At 35.9% G+C, this 17,395-nt stretch overlaps 1 protein-coding gene across 1 annotated transcript in view; it reads right to left on the reverse strand.

Annotated features, from left to right (window-relative positions):
- GPC5 (glypican 5) overlaps window positions 1–17,395 on the reverse strand; it is a 587,425-nt gene that overhangs the window by 488,942 nt on the left and 81,088 nt on the right. Inside the window, exon 3 of the mRNA XM_015623392.2 lies at window positions 6,534–7,228. Coding sequence (XP_015478878.1) covers window positions 6,534–7,228 — 695 coding nt within the window. The remainder of the gene's footprint in view (window positions 1–6,533; window positions 7,229–17,395) is intronic.

Raw genomic sequence — 17,395 nt, forward strand, 5'->3', positions numbered from 1 at the left:
AAGCAGGAATCTTCTTTTTGAACACAACTGTATTAGACTTTAAATCCAATTATTGTTCAGCAGTTTTCACAACTGAGTTTCTATTGATTTTGTGAAGTAATTTAAATTCATCAATGTATCAAGTAATTTAAATTCAGCAAAGTTATGATGGCACAGTCATATGCCAAAAGCTTCAGGCAGAATTCCACAATTTTATTCCAAAACCTGCTTTGCTGAAAAAGATAGGGGTTTGGAGTTTTTTTGGTCTTTTTTCAAAGTATGAAGGGGTTGTCTTTTACAAATTGGTAATGGGAACATACACTCGTTGAAAGTTAAAGGAGTACAAGGTGAAGTCCAGATAGATAGTTTGGTGACAGAAATAATACAATTTTCCCACAATGTCAGAATTAGGTAGTATCTGTCCAATCTCTAAACCAAAGCTCATTTTCCCTCCACAGCTTATACCAATACCTCCACTTTTGTTGGGCACAGAAGTATTACTGTTGAGTAGTAGCTTGGCTACCACTTCCTTTGAGAACCTCCAGGCTATCACTTCATTAGTCTCAAAATTATCATCCTGTTGTGGGGAATTTTATCCATGCTTAGAGATTGTATAAAGAGCAATTCATTCTTTTGCTTTGACCAAAGATCTATGAAATAAATAGATAGTGCATACAGACTTGTGAAAGATGTTTTACCAACATGCTTACATGTAATGTTCACCAGCCATGAGATGAAGCCTGTGCCCACATCCTTCACTAACACACCACAAACAGGCTATGTTCTTGCCCTGTCCATGATCCCTCTATGTGGGTCCTATCCCACCACAGCTACCGAGTAGAAGATGGTTAGCTCCTCAATTAAGAATATTCCTCTGATGCAACCACCTTCCAAACAATTTCAAAGAATCATATTTATTTAGGAGAGATTTTTTGAGGCTGTATAGTCCAACATCCCTAATTCAATCAGGGTCAGATACAGCTGGTTGTCCAGGTTCATGTCTAGTTGGGTTTTGAGTATTTCCAAAGATGGAAACTCTAAAACCTCTATGGACAGCCCATTTTGTACAATTTCATGCCCATTGCCTCTTGCCTAGTCAGTGAGCAAGACTGAAAACAGCTTGGCTTTTTCCTCTTCAGTGGCTGATACCATGTATTTATACACATTCATAATATTCCCCCTGAGCCTTTTCTTCTCCAGGCTTAACAACCCCATCTCTCTCAGCCTCTCCATATATAGGAGGTGCTCCAGTCTCATATTCATCTTTGTGGCTGGACTCACTTCAGTCACTCCATAACTTTCTCATACTGGGCAGCCCAGAACCAGACAGAGCACTTCAGAGGAGGTCTCACTGAGAAGAAATGGATCACCTCCCTCAAACTGCTGGCAGTGCTTTTCCTAATGAAACCCAGGAGGCTGTTGGACTTCTTTACTGTACAGGTGCATTTCTCATATTCAACTTGGTGTTCTCCAGGAGCCTCATGCCCTTTCTTCCCAGTCAGTCAGCCTCCAGCAGCTGTTGATGCATGGGGCTATTCCTCCCCAGGTAAAGGACTTTTCATTTCCCTTTGTTGAACTTCATCAGATTCCTCTCAGGTCAATTCTTTAGCCTGCCAAGGTCCCTCTGAATGGCACAACCATTTGGTGTGTCAGCTACTCCTCCCAGTTTTGTACTATCTGCAAACTTGCTGAGGGTAAGCTGTACTATTCCCCCGTCCATTAATGAAGACATTAAAGAGTATCTGCCCCAGTATCAACAGCCGGGGGTCAGAGCACCAATGACTGGTCTCCAGCTGTACTTTGTGCTACTGGTGACAATCCTTTGGGCCCAGCCACCCATCCATTTTTCAGTCTTCCTCACTGTGCATTTTGACAGTTTATATTTAAAGATGTTGTAGGAGACAACAGCAAAGGCTTTGGTAAAGGTGAGGTAGACATCATCCATTGCTCTAGCCATAACCTATCAATATGGCTCTACTATTAAGGGTGTCAAGTACATTAACCATTACTCCCAATCAACCTTTTCTCCATTTGTTTGGAATACAGTTTCCAGGATTAGACTCTATCACCTTTCAATGGATGGAGGTAAGGTTGACTAACCTGTATTTGCCTTTACCATCCTTCTTATTCTCTTTGAAGACATCACTTTATTACAGCAATTCTAGCTTTTTATACCTAGACAATTCCAGGAAGAAAAATAAACCTTTAAATAAAGTTTATTAAATTCTTTTTTCTGCTAGCATTCTATGCCACAATATCTTGCTTCCTTTCCAGTATTTGACAGCTGATTAAAAAAAAAAAAAACAAGACAAAAGTCTCTCTTAATAGAATATAATTATGCCTATTTTTTAGAAGACACATAAATTAGATATTCTTTCAGGATTAGACTGAGATTAAAGGACTTGAGAGCTTCCACAATTTTTATAATTTTGTTGTTTCCAACTGTTTTGAGAACTCTCAGAACACAGTGAAGACACTGTGCTTTGAAAATCCCATTCTGAATTTTTGTAGGCTTACATTACATATAAAAGTACATGCAAGAATTTTACAAAACCTGTAGCACAGATTCCTCACTTTCAAAATAAGGAAATGCCAGAATTTGTGTGATCTTATTTTTTTTATTTTGTGTTTCTGATTCCCACATTTTATATGCATATGTATCTTTTAGCATCACGGTCACATACTTAATTTTCCTTCAGATCCCAAAATCTTCAGTGCTCAGAATAGCCAATGAACAACTAATCAATATTCTTTTTCATCTCTTTTATTCAATATTAAACTCAGACACCACTGATCTTTTGGGAGTCAAGAACAAAACCCATATGCAAAGTTTGCAGGGAAGATTTAACTATAAAGCCCTGAGAATTTTAGCTTTCTCTTCTTTTCTTCCCCCTTTTCCTTCATCTTTTGACTGACCTCAGACCCATTTCCCCTACTCTCAGGACCTCTGTTTGTCCCACTCCAGTGAACCTCTCACTTGAGGGTTACCCAATGCATGGAAGCACAAGTCTTCAAACAGCAAAACAAAACTGGCTGAGAGCACAGACACTCCCTCAAACAGCTTGACTTTCAGCTGCCAGGGTAGCACACACGGAGGCAAAGGGGTGGGAGCAGAGAGCTGAGGCTGGTGCCAGAGCAGGACTTGGACAATCCAGGGTGAGACTGGCTTAAACTGTTGTTGAATCACACTGTGACACAGGAGGCTGCTCCTCTGTGGCCTGGGGCTGTGACATTAATCCATACATAAAGGGAGTGGAAAAATGTTCTTATGCTGGGGATAGTAGGCTCCATCCACAGCAAAACTTTTTAAATCCTGCTAAAATTTCTTTTTGTCCTCCTGTCTTAACATTGATAACAGAATGGGGGTGACCTGAAACAATTTATTGTAACTTCTAAGCAAATTTCCATGGGGTTTTTGGTTTTTTTTTTTTGGTTTTTTGTGGTGCTTTGGTTTGGTTTGGGGTTTTTCACATGTACTTAAGGCTTAAATGTGTCATAAAGTTCTTGTGCATTCATCAGGCTGTACAGTACCCTCCAGGGGGATTTCCTTGGCTATATACAAGCTCAGAGACCAGCATGTGGCAACTTGGGCCGAGCACAAAAGAAGCACATGATGAGTCTGCAAGGTGCTCTGTAACAACGGGCACTTTTAGCTGTGTAAGAACTACATACCACCTTCTTCAGATTATCCTAATAATGCACACTGTCCTCATTTTGTATGGTGCAGCTCTCTTCAACCTCTCTTACACTATATCTGTACAAGCATTCACACAAATGTTGGCTAAAAAATTTCTGTTCCAGCTAAAAAGCATATGTACATATGCTTTTGTATATACATACATACATATATATGTATATACATGCATACATATATATGTATGTATGTATCATATATACAAGAACCTTATGCACTGAGCAATATATGGACATGTATAGATTTCAGGAACAGAAGTGGCATTAAATGTATGACAATATGTAGGTGTGAAAATACATAAATTCGTGAATAGTTGCACAACCCACACAACTCCACTAGATTCTGCTGAATAGCAACAAATAATGCACAGGCATTGAGATGATGAACAGGTGCTGCACTTATTTGTCAGTCAGCAGAGCTGTGGGAGGCAGGAATTGAAGGTGATTTTGAAACAGTAAGAAGAAAGAGAAAGATAAATTCCAGATGGACACAAAGTGGCACTGCTCTGCTGACCCAGCATAAAAGGGAACAAACTGTAAATTACTAGAAAAAAAGAGTTTTGTAAAAGGAAGCCATGCTATATAGGCATTAATGTTCTTTCCAGCCACACAGAGCTCAGAGCATGAATATACATCAGATTTAAATACTCCTGCAAAGTGTTAGAAAAAATTCTTTACATATGGTTATTTACACAAACATAACCATGAATGAATAGAAAGACTGCACAACTACATGTATCATTAAGCAGGATACTCTGTAGATTCTCACACTAACACTTGCATAATTATATATGATCCTTCCAAACATTTAGATTTTTTTTTTCTGTTTGCTTCTTTAAAACTCACAAAATGTAATGAAATTCTCTTTTAAAACAGCAGAGACTGCTGCGTGCCTAACAAACCATTATTTGCTTGCTCATAATCATCTTTTCTGTCAGAGTCACTGATGCATTAATTGTTTATCAAAACCTGAAACAGTTCATGAGTCACTCTGAAGATAAAATAAATATTAATGAGACAATTTCAATGAAATTCCTGTCCTCTGCCTCTTAAAGCTGTAAGACTGTATTTACTACATTTCAGAATTAGGTCTTGATACCTAATAAATGGGAAAATATTAAATATACTGACTAGATCACCATGTTTCAAGGGATCATTGCATTATTATCTTATTTGACCAAATTAGTGATCAAAGAGAGAAATTATAAGAGAGAAATTAGGTGAAAGAGATATGTAGCTCTGGTGCAGTTGGAGTCAAAAATGAATGATGTGGATTTTGAAGCTGGGAAATGCTTCTCTATCTGATGATTATAACTCAACATTAGTAAGCACATGATCTTTGAACAAACACATTGTCAACAAATATCATTACATAAAAAATTTTAGTACTCCTTACATTGAATGAAGGACAGGGAGAAGGAAGGCATGGAGTTTTCAGGAAAATCAAAATAAAGCCCTTTATTTTGGATCTATATGGTATTTTCATTAAGCAAAAACACTGAGCGGAGGGCTCTTTACTGACTATTTTTTACTAAAATTCAGTGAAATACACTATTTTGAACTGTAAAAATTTTGAAAACATGAGTGTGCTGAGAGATTTTTAAGTCTGGGGCAATGACAATTCACTGTTGGAAATCCAAGTCTAAAACTTTTCAAATTAAATGACCCAGGATGAAGTAGGAAACACAAGTCCTTCCCTTGAACCTTTACTTGCTTGTTCTAGCTTGTTCCTGAAAATGGTAGGCAAAGAAGATCCCACAGAAATCAAAGGAGCAACAGCATATTTCCCTAAAAGGTAGCTGTAGATCTGAAATGATTTGGTAATTAGAGAGACATCAGTGAGCCACTTTGAGTCAAACTGTTAGTGAAAAACCCCTTTCCAAAAAAATGACAGCTTTTCTCAAGGAAGTTGAGCAGCAGGATATTATGGCTCAGGAAGCCGGCTGGTATAAAGTGGGAAATTTGTAGAAATTAACCCTATTATTCACTGACTACAGCAGCATGAAGAACCCATTATATCAGACTCTGAATCTTAGAAAGAAATGAAGAAACCTCTATTTATTGTATTAGGCCAAATTGTTTTTTGTCAGAGGTTCATGTCGGCTGCTTACCAGAAGACACTGCTTTAACTTCAGCTAATCACATATTGAGGCAGTCCTAGGAGTGCTCCTGCATCTCAGCTGATGTCACAGCACAGGGATACCCTCCTTAGGATGTACTGTAAAACTAAAGGCATCTCCCCAAACCAAGCTATCTGATCCAGCACTTAATACAGAATATGCCACTGTCAGTGAAGTCTGCATGTAAGAATAAAGAGAAAAATTGTGGATTAAATATATACAAGGAAAATTCAGATTTTGGTATTTACCCTCATAAATTAGCATATATACTAGCATTTTTCCCTACAGTGTAGTTAAATAGTTTCCACTTTCCATGCAGTATCCTAAAATTCTTCACTTCACACATTCACAGCTAAGAGAGCTCTCACACAACTTTTTTTTTCCTTTTAAGTGTAAGGAAGGACTTATTTCATGTTACAAATGTACTGTGCTGCTTCCTCTGAAACATACAAAATTATGGAAATAATATATGCAAAGTCATAGGTTCAAGGTGGGGCACTGGTATCTAAAATAAGGATTGTTGACATTTATCATAATGTGCACTTAAGATAACAATTAAACAATTTTCTTATGTTCGTGAAAAGTACTTTTTGTGCTCCCAGAAATTGATTAGTCAAATAAGGCTGAACTCACATACAAATGTATTCCTCACCATAAAAATGGCTGGAGAAATAGTAGCTATCAGTGATACTTTTCCTACTGTCAAGTTTACCCCAAGTGTGGATAAAACCAGTGTCTTACCTGCTCAGATAATTCTGGCCCGTTGATCCGAGCCTGTACCAGAGCATCATGAACAAGGGAATGGAAGTTCAGCAGCACGTGCTCAATGCCGTGTGCTCCACTCAGGGCTCTGGAGAGCTCCTCCAGGGACTGGATATACTCCCGCCAGTGGAGATCAACTTCTGCTACGTCAGCCAGGCAGCCTCGGATGATGTTGAGGCAGTAGCCCATGCAGGGCTTGCTCAGCGTCAGCCCCTGGCAGTGTGGGCAGTACTGCATTCTCAGCAAAGCTCTGCTGCAGTCTTTGGAGAAGCGCAGGTGATCCGTTGTATTGATCACTTCGATCCCCAAATTCAGAGCCTGCAAGAAAGTCCGGCTGGGTAAGAGTGATCTTCCCATTTGTCCTACGGCCTTTTTGGGGATGCTGCCAAAGGGCCTGATGTCTCTTCTTGCCGCTCGCAGGCACTCCGCATATTCCAGTGAAATGTCAGTCGGACCAGGGTTAATCACATGGTTGTAGACTACTGGAAACAGGGTGTCAAAAAATCTATTCACAAATTCCTCTGTGCTGATGTCTGTGCCAAATAAGAAGAGTCCAACATCTGTGAAAAACTCCTGCACGTGCACAGTAGCCTCAGCAGCCATGGTTCTATACGCACTGCAGAAAAGTGTGTTTGTGTAATTCTCAGCCAGTCTGATAAGCATTTCAAAGGTTTCTGCAATAAATCAGTCAGTCAATCAATCAATCAATCATTATTTTTAAGGTTTAAAAAAGTAAGAAATTAGAGTAAGAACATCAAACAGTTACATTAGGACAACTTACATATATCCCAAATTTTTGCATTAGAATTTTTGAGGAGACAAACTTCTCACAAACTACAACTGTCTTTTCTATATAAGGAAGCACCTTAGAAGTAATGTTACAACACAATAAATAATCCATGTTTTCTTTGCTGATTACATTAAACACAAAAAAAATATGACAGGAAATAATTGTAAGCTGAGTTATTAAGTTACAAAATACAGCAAAGTCCTATTGTACCTGTCTATGTATATAAACACATTAGCTCACTCATCTCACAACTCATTCTGCAAGTTGCAATAAACAGCTGAGTGCTCTCACTGACTCCAAGTCATTCCTCTTACCATCCTAAATAGATTGGAAAAAGTAACATTGAAAAATATAAACAACACTTCAATTCTATTAAAACTCAACTCTTAAAGATCAGGTTTTATTTTGTGTCTTCCAGAGGAAGCAGATGTTCCAAACACACATGAGAACATGATTTTAAACAGTGCTGTTTGGCCTGGCAATTGGTATGGTCAAGAACTGCTTTCCCCAGAAACAGATGGATAATCCCTTGCTAAGCCTCAAGAACTGCATACTGAAGAAAGCCGTAATGGACAAACTTGCATTTCACGTTTTAGGTGGTAATCCTTAAATACACTGAGCAGTGTTTAATAAAGCAGTTTAAGTATACTGGAAAAACATCCTTTCCTGACTTGGCCTATGATTTGCAGGTAAGAGAAAACATCAGTTTTCAAAGCAGAAGAAGAGTGTTTACATTGAGGAATTCCCTAGATCTGCCTGAGAAGGTTGCACTTTAAGGAAGGCAATGAAATAATATATGGATCAAAAAGAAACTTAGCTTAGAGTTGAGAATAAAAACACAGACAGACATATTAAAAATATTAAACCATTTTATACACTAAAAGGCTACAATTTAGTTAGTGACGTCAAGCTTTACAAGTTTCCATGTATTTTTTCATGTTTATTTTTAAGTAAGACTGTAAAAATGAATTAAGGAAAAGCATGAAATACAGTTAATACTGTCTAAACATTGATGTTAAATACAGGCAGAATCAAAGTGTCAAACTATGTCAAGCAATTTCTGAAGCAATCTGAAGTCTGCTGGTCAGTCATTGACTGAAATGTATAGTAGGAAAACCAGAATAAACGTAACAAAGACAAGACTGGCTATCGCATCTTTAATAAATACCTATGCATAAGTGCCTTATATAATAATAAAAAGTTTGTTCAGGTCAGTGAAAGGATTCTTGATGATTGCAAAGAGCTTGAAATTGCATGCTTTTTGAAAAGATCACATATATTTTGCATTCAGTCTCTTGCCAATAAAAATGAGATAAATAACAATCATTCCTCTGCTATAGGACTTCCTCTGTAAATCTTAGTTTCGTATTTCATGTCTCTTAAACTGAATTTGCTGTTCTCTTTTCTACTCTTCCAGCATCCACAAAAGTAGGAAAAAAAGTGCTGACAGCTCACAGTAAAGAGTCAGAAAGTGCGTCCCACTTGTGTGTTTTTGGATTTTTTTTGTTGCTATGTCACTGTCACATACACATGTGAGCCTCTCCATACATGAATTTCACTATAATCACTCATAGATGCCAGATATCATAGTGATTCAGCAAAGGGATTAATTTGTTTCAAAAGTCATACTCCTGAAGTCAGTACCCTTGATGAAGCTACGTTTCCACCAATGGAGGCCCACTCAACACAGAAAAGTCTTTTGTGTTTATCCTGTGAGTTAACAGGCAGAAGTGCCAGCTGAGTAGCTCTGCAGCTCCCAACACCACCAGTGTCTCACACCTCATACCTGAGCTATGGGAGACCCATTCCCTTCTGGAGGAGCAAATGAGGCACAACAAGTCAGACAGGGCAGATTAAATTGATCAAGATGCCCACTTTAATGCACCTGAACCAAGGGTGACATCTCCACCAGCTGTACAGGCAGTTTAGACATGCAGCTCCCATGGAGGCACAGGTACATGGGAAACTAAATTACAGCCCTAAATTAATAAATATATAATTATAATACATCTAATTTTTATTGGGGGAAATAAGGAATGCAAAGAGCATGCAGTCCTACTATGGAAACTTTAGTTGTCTAAGAGTGTTTGATAGCATTTTTAATGGTAGATAACATTTTTATTTGCCTGTCCGAAAGGGCATGTGTGTCATGCAGGTCTTATGTCATATCTGTAGGCTCTTGATAAACATTTTACATTTGAAATGGTACTAGGTGTCTGTCCTGAGACCATTGAACTAAATTCTAGATATGTAGTTACCACAGACTTGACAACCCTTCATATAAAATCATGGTGCAGCCCAGAAGAGCAAAGACAAAAAAATTAAGTAAAACTGATTCTTGGTTTAGATGAATAAAACGTGAAGAATGTTCAAGTTTTTTTATTATTACTTTTCCTAGATGGAAACCACAATGTATATGATCTAAAAGGTCTGGTAAAATCCATGGCTGCAGTATCCTATTACCAAGTGCACAAATATTAGTTGAAAGAATAAATCATGCTGCACATGGACAATCAATAGATTTTATAATGTGGTATAAACAATAACAAATCTTCAATATTGAACTACATTCCTAGTGCCTTAGCAACCACCAGATGAATGAGTACAATAATCAACTACATAATTTACCGACTATTTCTGCCTTTCTAAATAGGATGTGATGATATTGGCCACTTGTGTTTACAATTCTGCATCATACTGCTTAACTGTCATTTTATGATTTCTTACAGAATTTTTTAATCTTTTTTTTTTTTTTTCCTACTGGCTCATTTTCTACTTTATAACCATGGCTATTTCAGATATTTGTTTTGCTCTCAGCAAATGTGCTGACAGACAGCAAATCAGACCTATGTTTATTTTCAATATTGAAGAGCTCCTGTGAACACCTTATGATGGCAATACATGTCATTTACAACACATTCTGATACTTCAGTGACAAATCAAGTTATACTGGTTCAATACTGCAAGCTGTATCAATGTGTTTATCTTTTAAATCTATGGGCTGAGACTAACATAATCAGCATTAATTACTCAGCAACATAACAGATGTGATGAGTTTTCAATCAGTATAAATCTGTTACCTATACATTTTAAGTATAACTAAGATGAACTAGACAAGCTCTTTTTATTGTTATCAAATGATTTCTTAATCTTCAGGGTCAGTGTCTCCATGACTTATGAGATCTTCATATTAACTGCTATACAGTATCCTATAGATACTTTGTATAACCCTACTATTAATAATGTCTAGTGTTTTTCCACAGATCACATGTCAATTCTGTTTTTCTTTGGTGACTGTTAAAACTATTGTTTGTACACTCCTAAATCAAATTTCAGGGTTGTCAATATTTTAAACAATTACTTTTTGAAAGAACAACAGTATTTCTCTTCCTGATTTTAATAAGAACAAAACATGAGGCTAGGAAATTTGTAAATTAGAACTTGTTTGTTTTATGTATAGCATTTTTTCAGCTGATACTTCATACCAGTACATACATACATTATTTTTTGACAGTGTGTTTAAAAAAGTGATCACAAAGTGATGTAAAACAGCTATCAGATCATTGTTTAAAAGATTTGCTCTCTTCCCTTCCTTTAACTTTTCAGTTGCTGAGAGCCATGGGTAGTTCTAAATTCTAAAGAAGTTTCAAGATATCTATTAGTCCAGTGGATAAATGGGTTTAAAATAAAAATCAGAAGCATACACATGCCTTGTTTATTAGAACAAAGAGAACAAAAAAGAAATCCAGTTTTGTTATTCCTGGACATTAATCAGATTTAATGGCAATATTGCACAGAATGAAATAGAATTTGGATTTGATTTTAAACCAGCCCTGCAATTCTCATCCTTAATAGCTTTGGCCAAGTGTCTTTATACCATAGGTACCCTAGAAAATTAATTTGAAATCAATTTCTGCAGAACCATGCTGTTGTATAACAACTATATTTTCATAATATATAATATATTGTTGTTATACATTTCTTTACACAGATGTTCTATAAATCTGCTAAATGAGAAAATGCATGGTTCTAAATGCTGAGCACTACGTTTTGAAACACATATGGTACTTAATGAAGAGGTAAGTCTAATAAATTATTAGACTCCAGTATTAGCAGTCATCCAACAAGTTGTGAAGTTGTATAATTTGCCAATAATTCACCAGCCTAAATTACATATTATAAATTAATTCACACTTAGGGTAACATATAGAACTCAATAAATTATAACCAGACAGGTTAAAATCCATCTTTGATTTATGACATTGTATTTAGCAAGACTGCCTTTCACAGTCCCGAGGAGACCCAAAACTGATGAGCCTGGAGTATCTTAAGGATCAGCCCATAATATACAGCAATCAATAACTAAATCTAAGCAAACCTGGAAAACCTAGCAATGTTATAAATTTATGATGATTTGAAAACTCCAATGGGAAAGTATTGCCAGTTGCCATTGATGTTTGGTGATCTTGTAAAGTTTTCCTTCTGTTTATGGGAAGCACAAATAAACCAGAAGCATCATACTCCCTTCTTCTACAGATTTATAGTACAATCAAATGTACTTTGCATATGTTGTCCTTCTACTGTCACAATGAATGTCTCAGGTGCAAGTTAAAGCCAGGTAAGCAAAAGGCATTCAAAAGGTATGAAAATAAAAATAGTGGAGAAGAAAGTAATCCACACAGCATTACATTCACAATATCTTTGTTTAAAATACATCACACAGAGAAATATGTATAGGTGTATTTGTTCCTAATTACAAAGTGACAGATATAATGCAAAATCCCTCAATCATTTACCATATCAGAAAAATGAGCTGGAAGAATCATGTCTTCAAGACATATAAATGAATTACACAGAATTAACTCATTAAGGCATTACCTGTGAAGGTTATATGGGAGAGAGATCAATAGGGTAAGTGCCAGTCAAACAGATTTGAGACACACTTAAACTGCTCCTCATTAAAACATATTTCAAATTAATCCATTTCCTACATTGCAGACTCACCAATGAAGTCAGCAAGAAAACAGGTATAACTGATTAAACCTGTAGTATAATCAACTTGGTGTTGCCAAAGGATGGTGAAGGACCTCAGGCTTTTATAGCTTAAAGTAATCATAACAGACTTTAAAATTTTCCAGGTCTTGTTTGGTCTTGAATTTATTTTAGATGTCTTTGAAAAAAACAGAAACATTCAAGAGACTTGAATTAGAATTGGTTGACCATGGCCTAAGTTGTTCTGTGTTCAGTTGCATATTATTCATTATACTTAAGGAGTTTCCTACATATCCTGTGATTTTGAGTTTGGCTTAGTCATACTGTCTTTTTTTTTTTTTTTTTTTTTTATCATTAGTTGTGGTTTATGTTGGGGCTTTTTGTGGTCTTTTTAGCATCAGGACATGAGGAAGTTGGCATAGGACAGCTTTAGTTGGAATATTAATAAGAATTAGCAATCATACAGAATCATACATAATTCAGGCTATAAGCATTACTTACATTAAAAAGAACTGTTGCACTTTGAAATGAAATAGAAAATTGTCTCAAATTGATATATAAGGTGTGTTCTTCTTTTTTCCTCCCAATGAAATTGTGAGGCCTCATAAGAAACTCATTCCCAAGTTAACCAATACATATAACGTAGAAAATATGTCTTAAAGCCAGGTGAGATGAATTTCACTCATTTACATGCTATATTTTTTCACTAGTCTGAATTGGAAAGTGTATTTCTCATTCTTGTTTTATAATCTACTTAATATCATCACACAGTGTTAATGTTTGCTTACTAATCCTGACACAAATTGTTTTGCTATGTAGAATTTGATTTCTAAATCAACAAATTTAGGTGTGTTCTCCTTTTCTTCTCCATCTTCTCAGATACGCATTTGAGAAACAGCCCTATAACGCAAGAGGTCTCAAGCTCAGGTGATTTGACACAATGATCCAAATCTTGTCATTTGCTTGGGGGTTTTTTTGTGAGTTTTTCTTTGTTTGTTTGTGGGGGCTTTTTGGTTTGGTTTTTGGGGGAGGGGGTTGTTGGTTTGTTTTTGTTTTATTTTGGTATTTGATTTTTGTTGTTTAGTTTTTTAATGAAATGTTGGAATAAATTTATTTTTTATCCAGTTCTTTGGAGTTCAGTTCATTTTTATGACTTAATGGAAATCAACACAATTATAAATTTTATAAAATATAAAAGATTATTTTTTAACTTTTCAGTGAAACTTACTGCTGTTTATTTTAAAATATCTGGCCTTTGAATTTGCTATTTAACATACTCCTAAGTCATAACTGGAATGTAAAGTATTTAATCTTACCCTGACACATTATATTTTAATATTGAATGTCATATGAATGAAAGAAAAGATGAATAATGCAAGGTTATCATTTTATCTAGTTATAAGCAGTGATTCCACTTTTCTCTCAAAACTGTTCTTCCCTTTTCAGTGTAGTGTTATATCCTTTTAATAGTGATGACTATAGAACCACTCATGTCATTTTGGAAGCAACATGAGCAGATTGTTTTCTATGGTGCCAGGAGAAGAAATAACTAGCAATTAACAGAGTTTGACCAGACCATTTTTTTTTCCCTCTTGGATTCTGCTTATGTTCTCTCTGGTTTTCCATTGCTCTCTAGGCAATACTTTCCCAGAGGAAAATATTTCTAAATTCTGAATATATTGCTTACTACCATGGAACAAAATATGCTCAGAGCTGCAAGTAGAGCACTCCGGGGAATCAGTGCTTTAGAACTGGTATCCTTTAACAAAATTGTTTGAAAGTATTTTGATGCAAAATGTTATGCATGGTTTGCCAAAGGACATTAAATTGATACTGATTTAAGATAACCATTTTTAAACATTTGCCATAATAAATAAGGACAGCAAGTCATCTCAGATATATGAAAAGGGTATTATTCAGAATTTATAGCAGGATGATATTGAAGTAGGAGGGTCAGAAAATTAATTGATTAGAAGGATAAATTCATTTCACATAATTTCAAACCATACATATGTGAGTTAAGAAGCACTTCTAAGGCATGATTCATCTCTCTGACTTTAGATGACTACTTTAGGTTGAGATGAAATGCTCACTGTAAGTGCTTGTTCCTCTCCCTTGTACTATAAAGGGATGTGACACTGAAGCTCTAAGATTTTTGTAGGGAACTGATATTAAAGGGAAGTGTCCTTAAACATAATTCAGAACTAAAATTTATACAAATAAAGAGCTGAGATGATCATGCTTCTATAAAGTGGTCTTAATGGTATATAAATTAAAAACTTCTTATGCATTTATTCAAATCTTTTTTTCCCTCTTCACAGCTGTAATCTGCTTTTCTTAGAATGAAATGCATGGCTTGTTCCAAGGAGCTTCTGGAGCATTATATCTATATATACTGACTTTATAAGAATTAATTATTAGGGAATCACAGACAAATTACACTTAAGAAAAAACAACCTCAGGAAGCTTTCCATAAAGCTATGATGATGACTGACATCAGATGAAGCTTTTGTCTTTCTATTTAGAAGTTTAAAACCTGACTTTCTATTTATTTTTTCCAATTATCCCAGTTTTATGGTGACAATACTCACTCATCTTCAGTAAGCTGGTTTTTTAAATATAAATTAAAGTGAAATGTTAATCAGGTTCTGGAAGATGCAACACTACAGATCAACATTTCTTGCACATCAAGCAAGTAAATATATTCATTTTGTATCACTGAATATTTAATCTCACAGTTTTTTCCTAAGTGTTGGTTGAGGTTTGGTGAATTCCTGCCTCTGATAGTCTGAGGAATTCCACACTAAAAATTATCAGATCAGGCAGTCAAAGGAATTCAAGAAGATTGTTTACTTGACATATTACTACCTGTAATGGGTTTCAAAGATCCTCCAGTGCTTGGTAAGGGATTAGATGCATTTATTATCTTTGCTTAACTTCACATTTACTGAGAAAAAAAGAAAAAAGATGAAAAAAATGCCTTTAAGGCTGCATATCTTAAACAAACATCCATGTTTTTCATGTAAGATTAAGGAACAATGAATTTTATGACTCCATCTATACTGTATTGAAGTTTGTTCTGTGTTCCTCTGTAAATACTGGGTATCAACAAGTAAAAACTGCATGTTCCTCTGTATAGCTCGAATATATTAGTGATTAGTGGCCTCACCACTGTCAGTGATATGTGCAAAATTCTGCTTAACACAGATGATACTAAAAGCATTTTGGTCTATGCCATGTATTTCAGTATGTATGTTGGCACATGCTAAATACAGGAATGAAGTATGCAATTCCAAGTTTCAGACAGGTAAGTAAATGTAGCATTTCTCACTTGACAAGATATAAACTCAAAGGAGGAAGTAGATAACCAGGCATCCAAATGTTCTCTTTCACAATTACAAGCAGAAAACAGTACCTGTCAAAAATATAAAACACCAGTTCTCTAAACTGGTTAGAAAAGGACATTCAGTTTCAGAATATAAACTTATCTAAGTTAAGTGAAATTCAGAAGGTATTTGTACTCCAGGGAAATCCCATGAAAGAGAAATTGCTTCTAAAATGACAAATGTACAGATTATTCTGTGTAGCTGCTTTCAATGATAACATCTTAAAATAAAATATTGATATGGATTGAAAGAGTTCACTCTACTTCGATTCATCCTTCCTTATCCAGTATGAGTCCTGATTTTTGTACAATTGATTTCTACACCAACTTCTGACACATTCTTTAGGAAATAAGGATTAAATAATACATGTTAAATGACCCATAGTTGCTAGAAGCTTTGGCACTTAGAATGAATGAATAAAAGAATTGTTTAGGTCCCACTGAGACTCCTTCCTTCTCCTGCAGGCCATGGATCTCCAAGCCCCCGCCTCTGCTGAGGCAGCAGAACAGAGGATCTCCTATCTGGTTTTTCAGTCCAGCTCTCTGACTTCACAGCAACAGGGAAGAAGTCAAACCCTGGATTTCTTTATTTAGTCTAGATTTCTTTCTATAGTCTACGCATGTTTGCAGGAAGTAGACTACTCTGAAATTTTTTTACATCCTCCTCTTAAATACTAATACATTTATACATTTTTTATGAGATCATTATCCCACCTATTATTTTCTGGTTTTGTTCTGCATTCTGCCTTTTTATGACTATTAATGTTTAGTCAGAGCTCATTCAATGGACAAGAGAACAACCGATGTTAGATTTAAATGCATATCAATGTTTTACTGTGTAATTACATAAATATGGGTTGAGTATGGGCTGAATATAATTAAATTATTCTCTTAAAATTTATATCTTAATGCTCTTTAGACTTCACCAAGTTCTTTTCAAATACACAAAAGATAATTTGCCTTTTCAAATGCTCTTTTTTTTTTTGCTTCAGAATGATTATGAGTATAATCAGTACATTACCTACTTCTACAGTACAGCTTTACTTGCTTTCACTCTGCCACTGTTTGCAGATGCTCTGCTAAGCCCTGTTCTTCAAGTGCTGTTGCAGCACTGCTGACTCACACATTCTTGAGGCACATGATGCTTTCCATGGAGGAGCTGGAGATATTAGCTGATGGAAATATATCTCTGCCAAACTACAAGCCCACAGTAATTTCTACCCCATCACGTGATTTGCCCCATCATGCAATGCGACAAGGGGTATGCATTTCTGGCATTACCCAAAACTGGATCATCACCTCCTCACTCCCTCCAGTTATGTATCCTATTACACAGGACCGGAAGATCTATCACTAAAGAATGAAACCATGTAGAAACACAGGGCTAGAAGGCACTTGGGGTGTGCTCTAATCCATCTGTTAAACTCCGGGCAGGTTCAATTAGATTTATGACCTTATATTTTAACATCTTCATCTACACTACCCTTAAAATATGCACATTAACAGAGAAGCCACAACCTTCAAGAAAATAACTCCAGTGCTTCGCCATTTGCTTTTACCAGTAAGAACAAATTCTATTCTTCTTCCTCCTCTTAGTTATTTGAGATTAGATACTCTGCAAATGACAGAAGACATCTCTAAAGACCAAATGCACCTCCAAATCTGATTTGTCTG

The sequence above is a fragment of the Parus major genome, chromosome 1 (genome assembly GCF_001522545.3).
Source record: "Parus major isolate Abel chromosome 1, Parus_major1.1, whole genome shotgun sequence".
Taxonomy (NCBI): Eukaryota; Metazoa; Chordata; class Aves; order Passeriformes; family Paridae; genus Parus; species Parus major.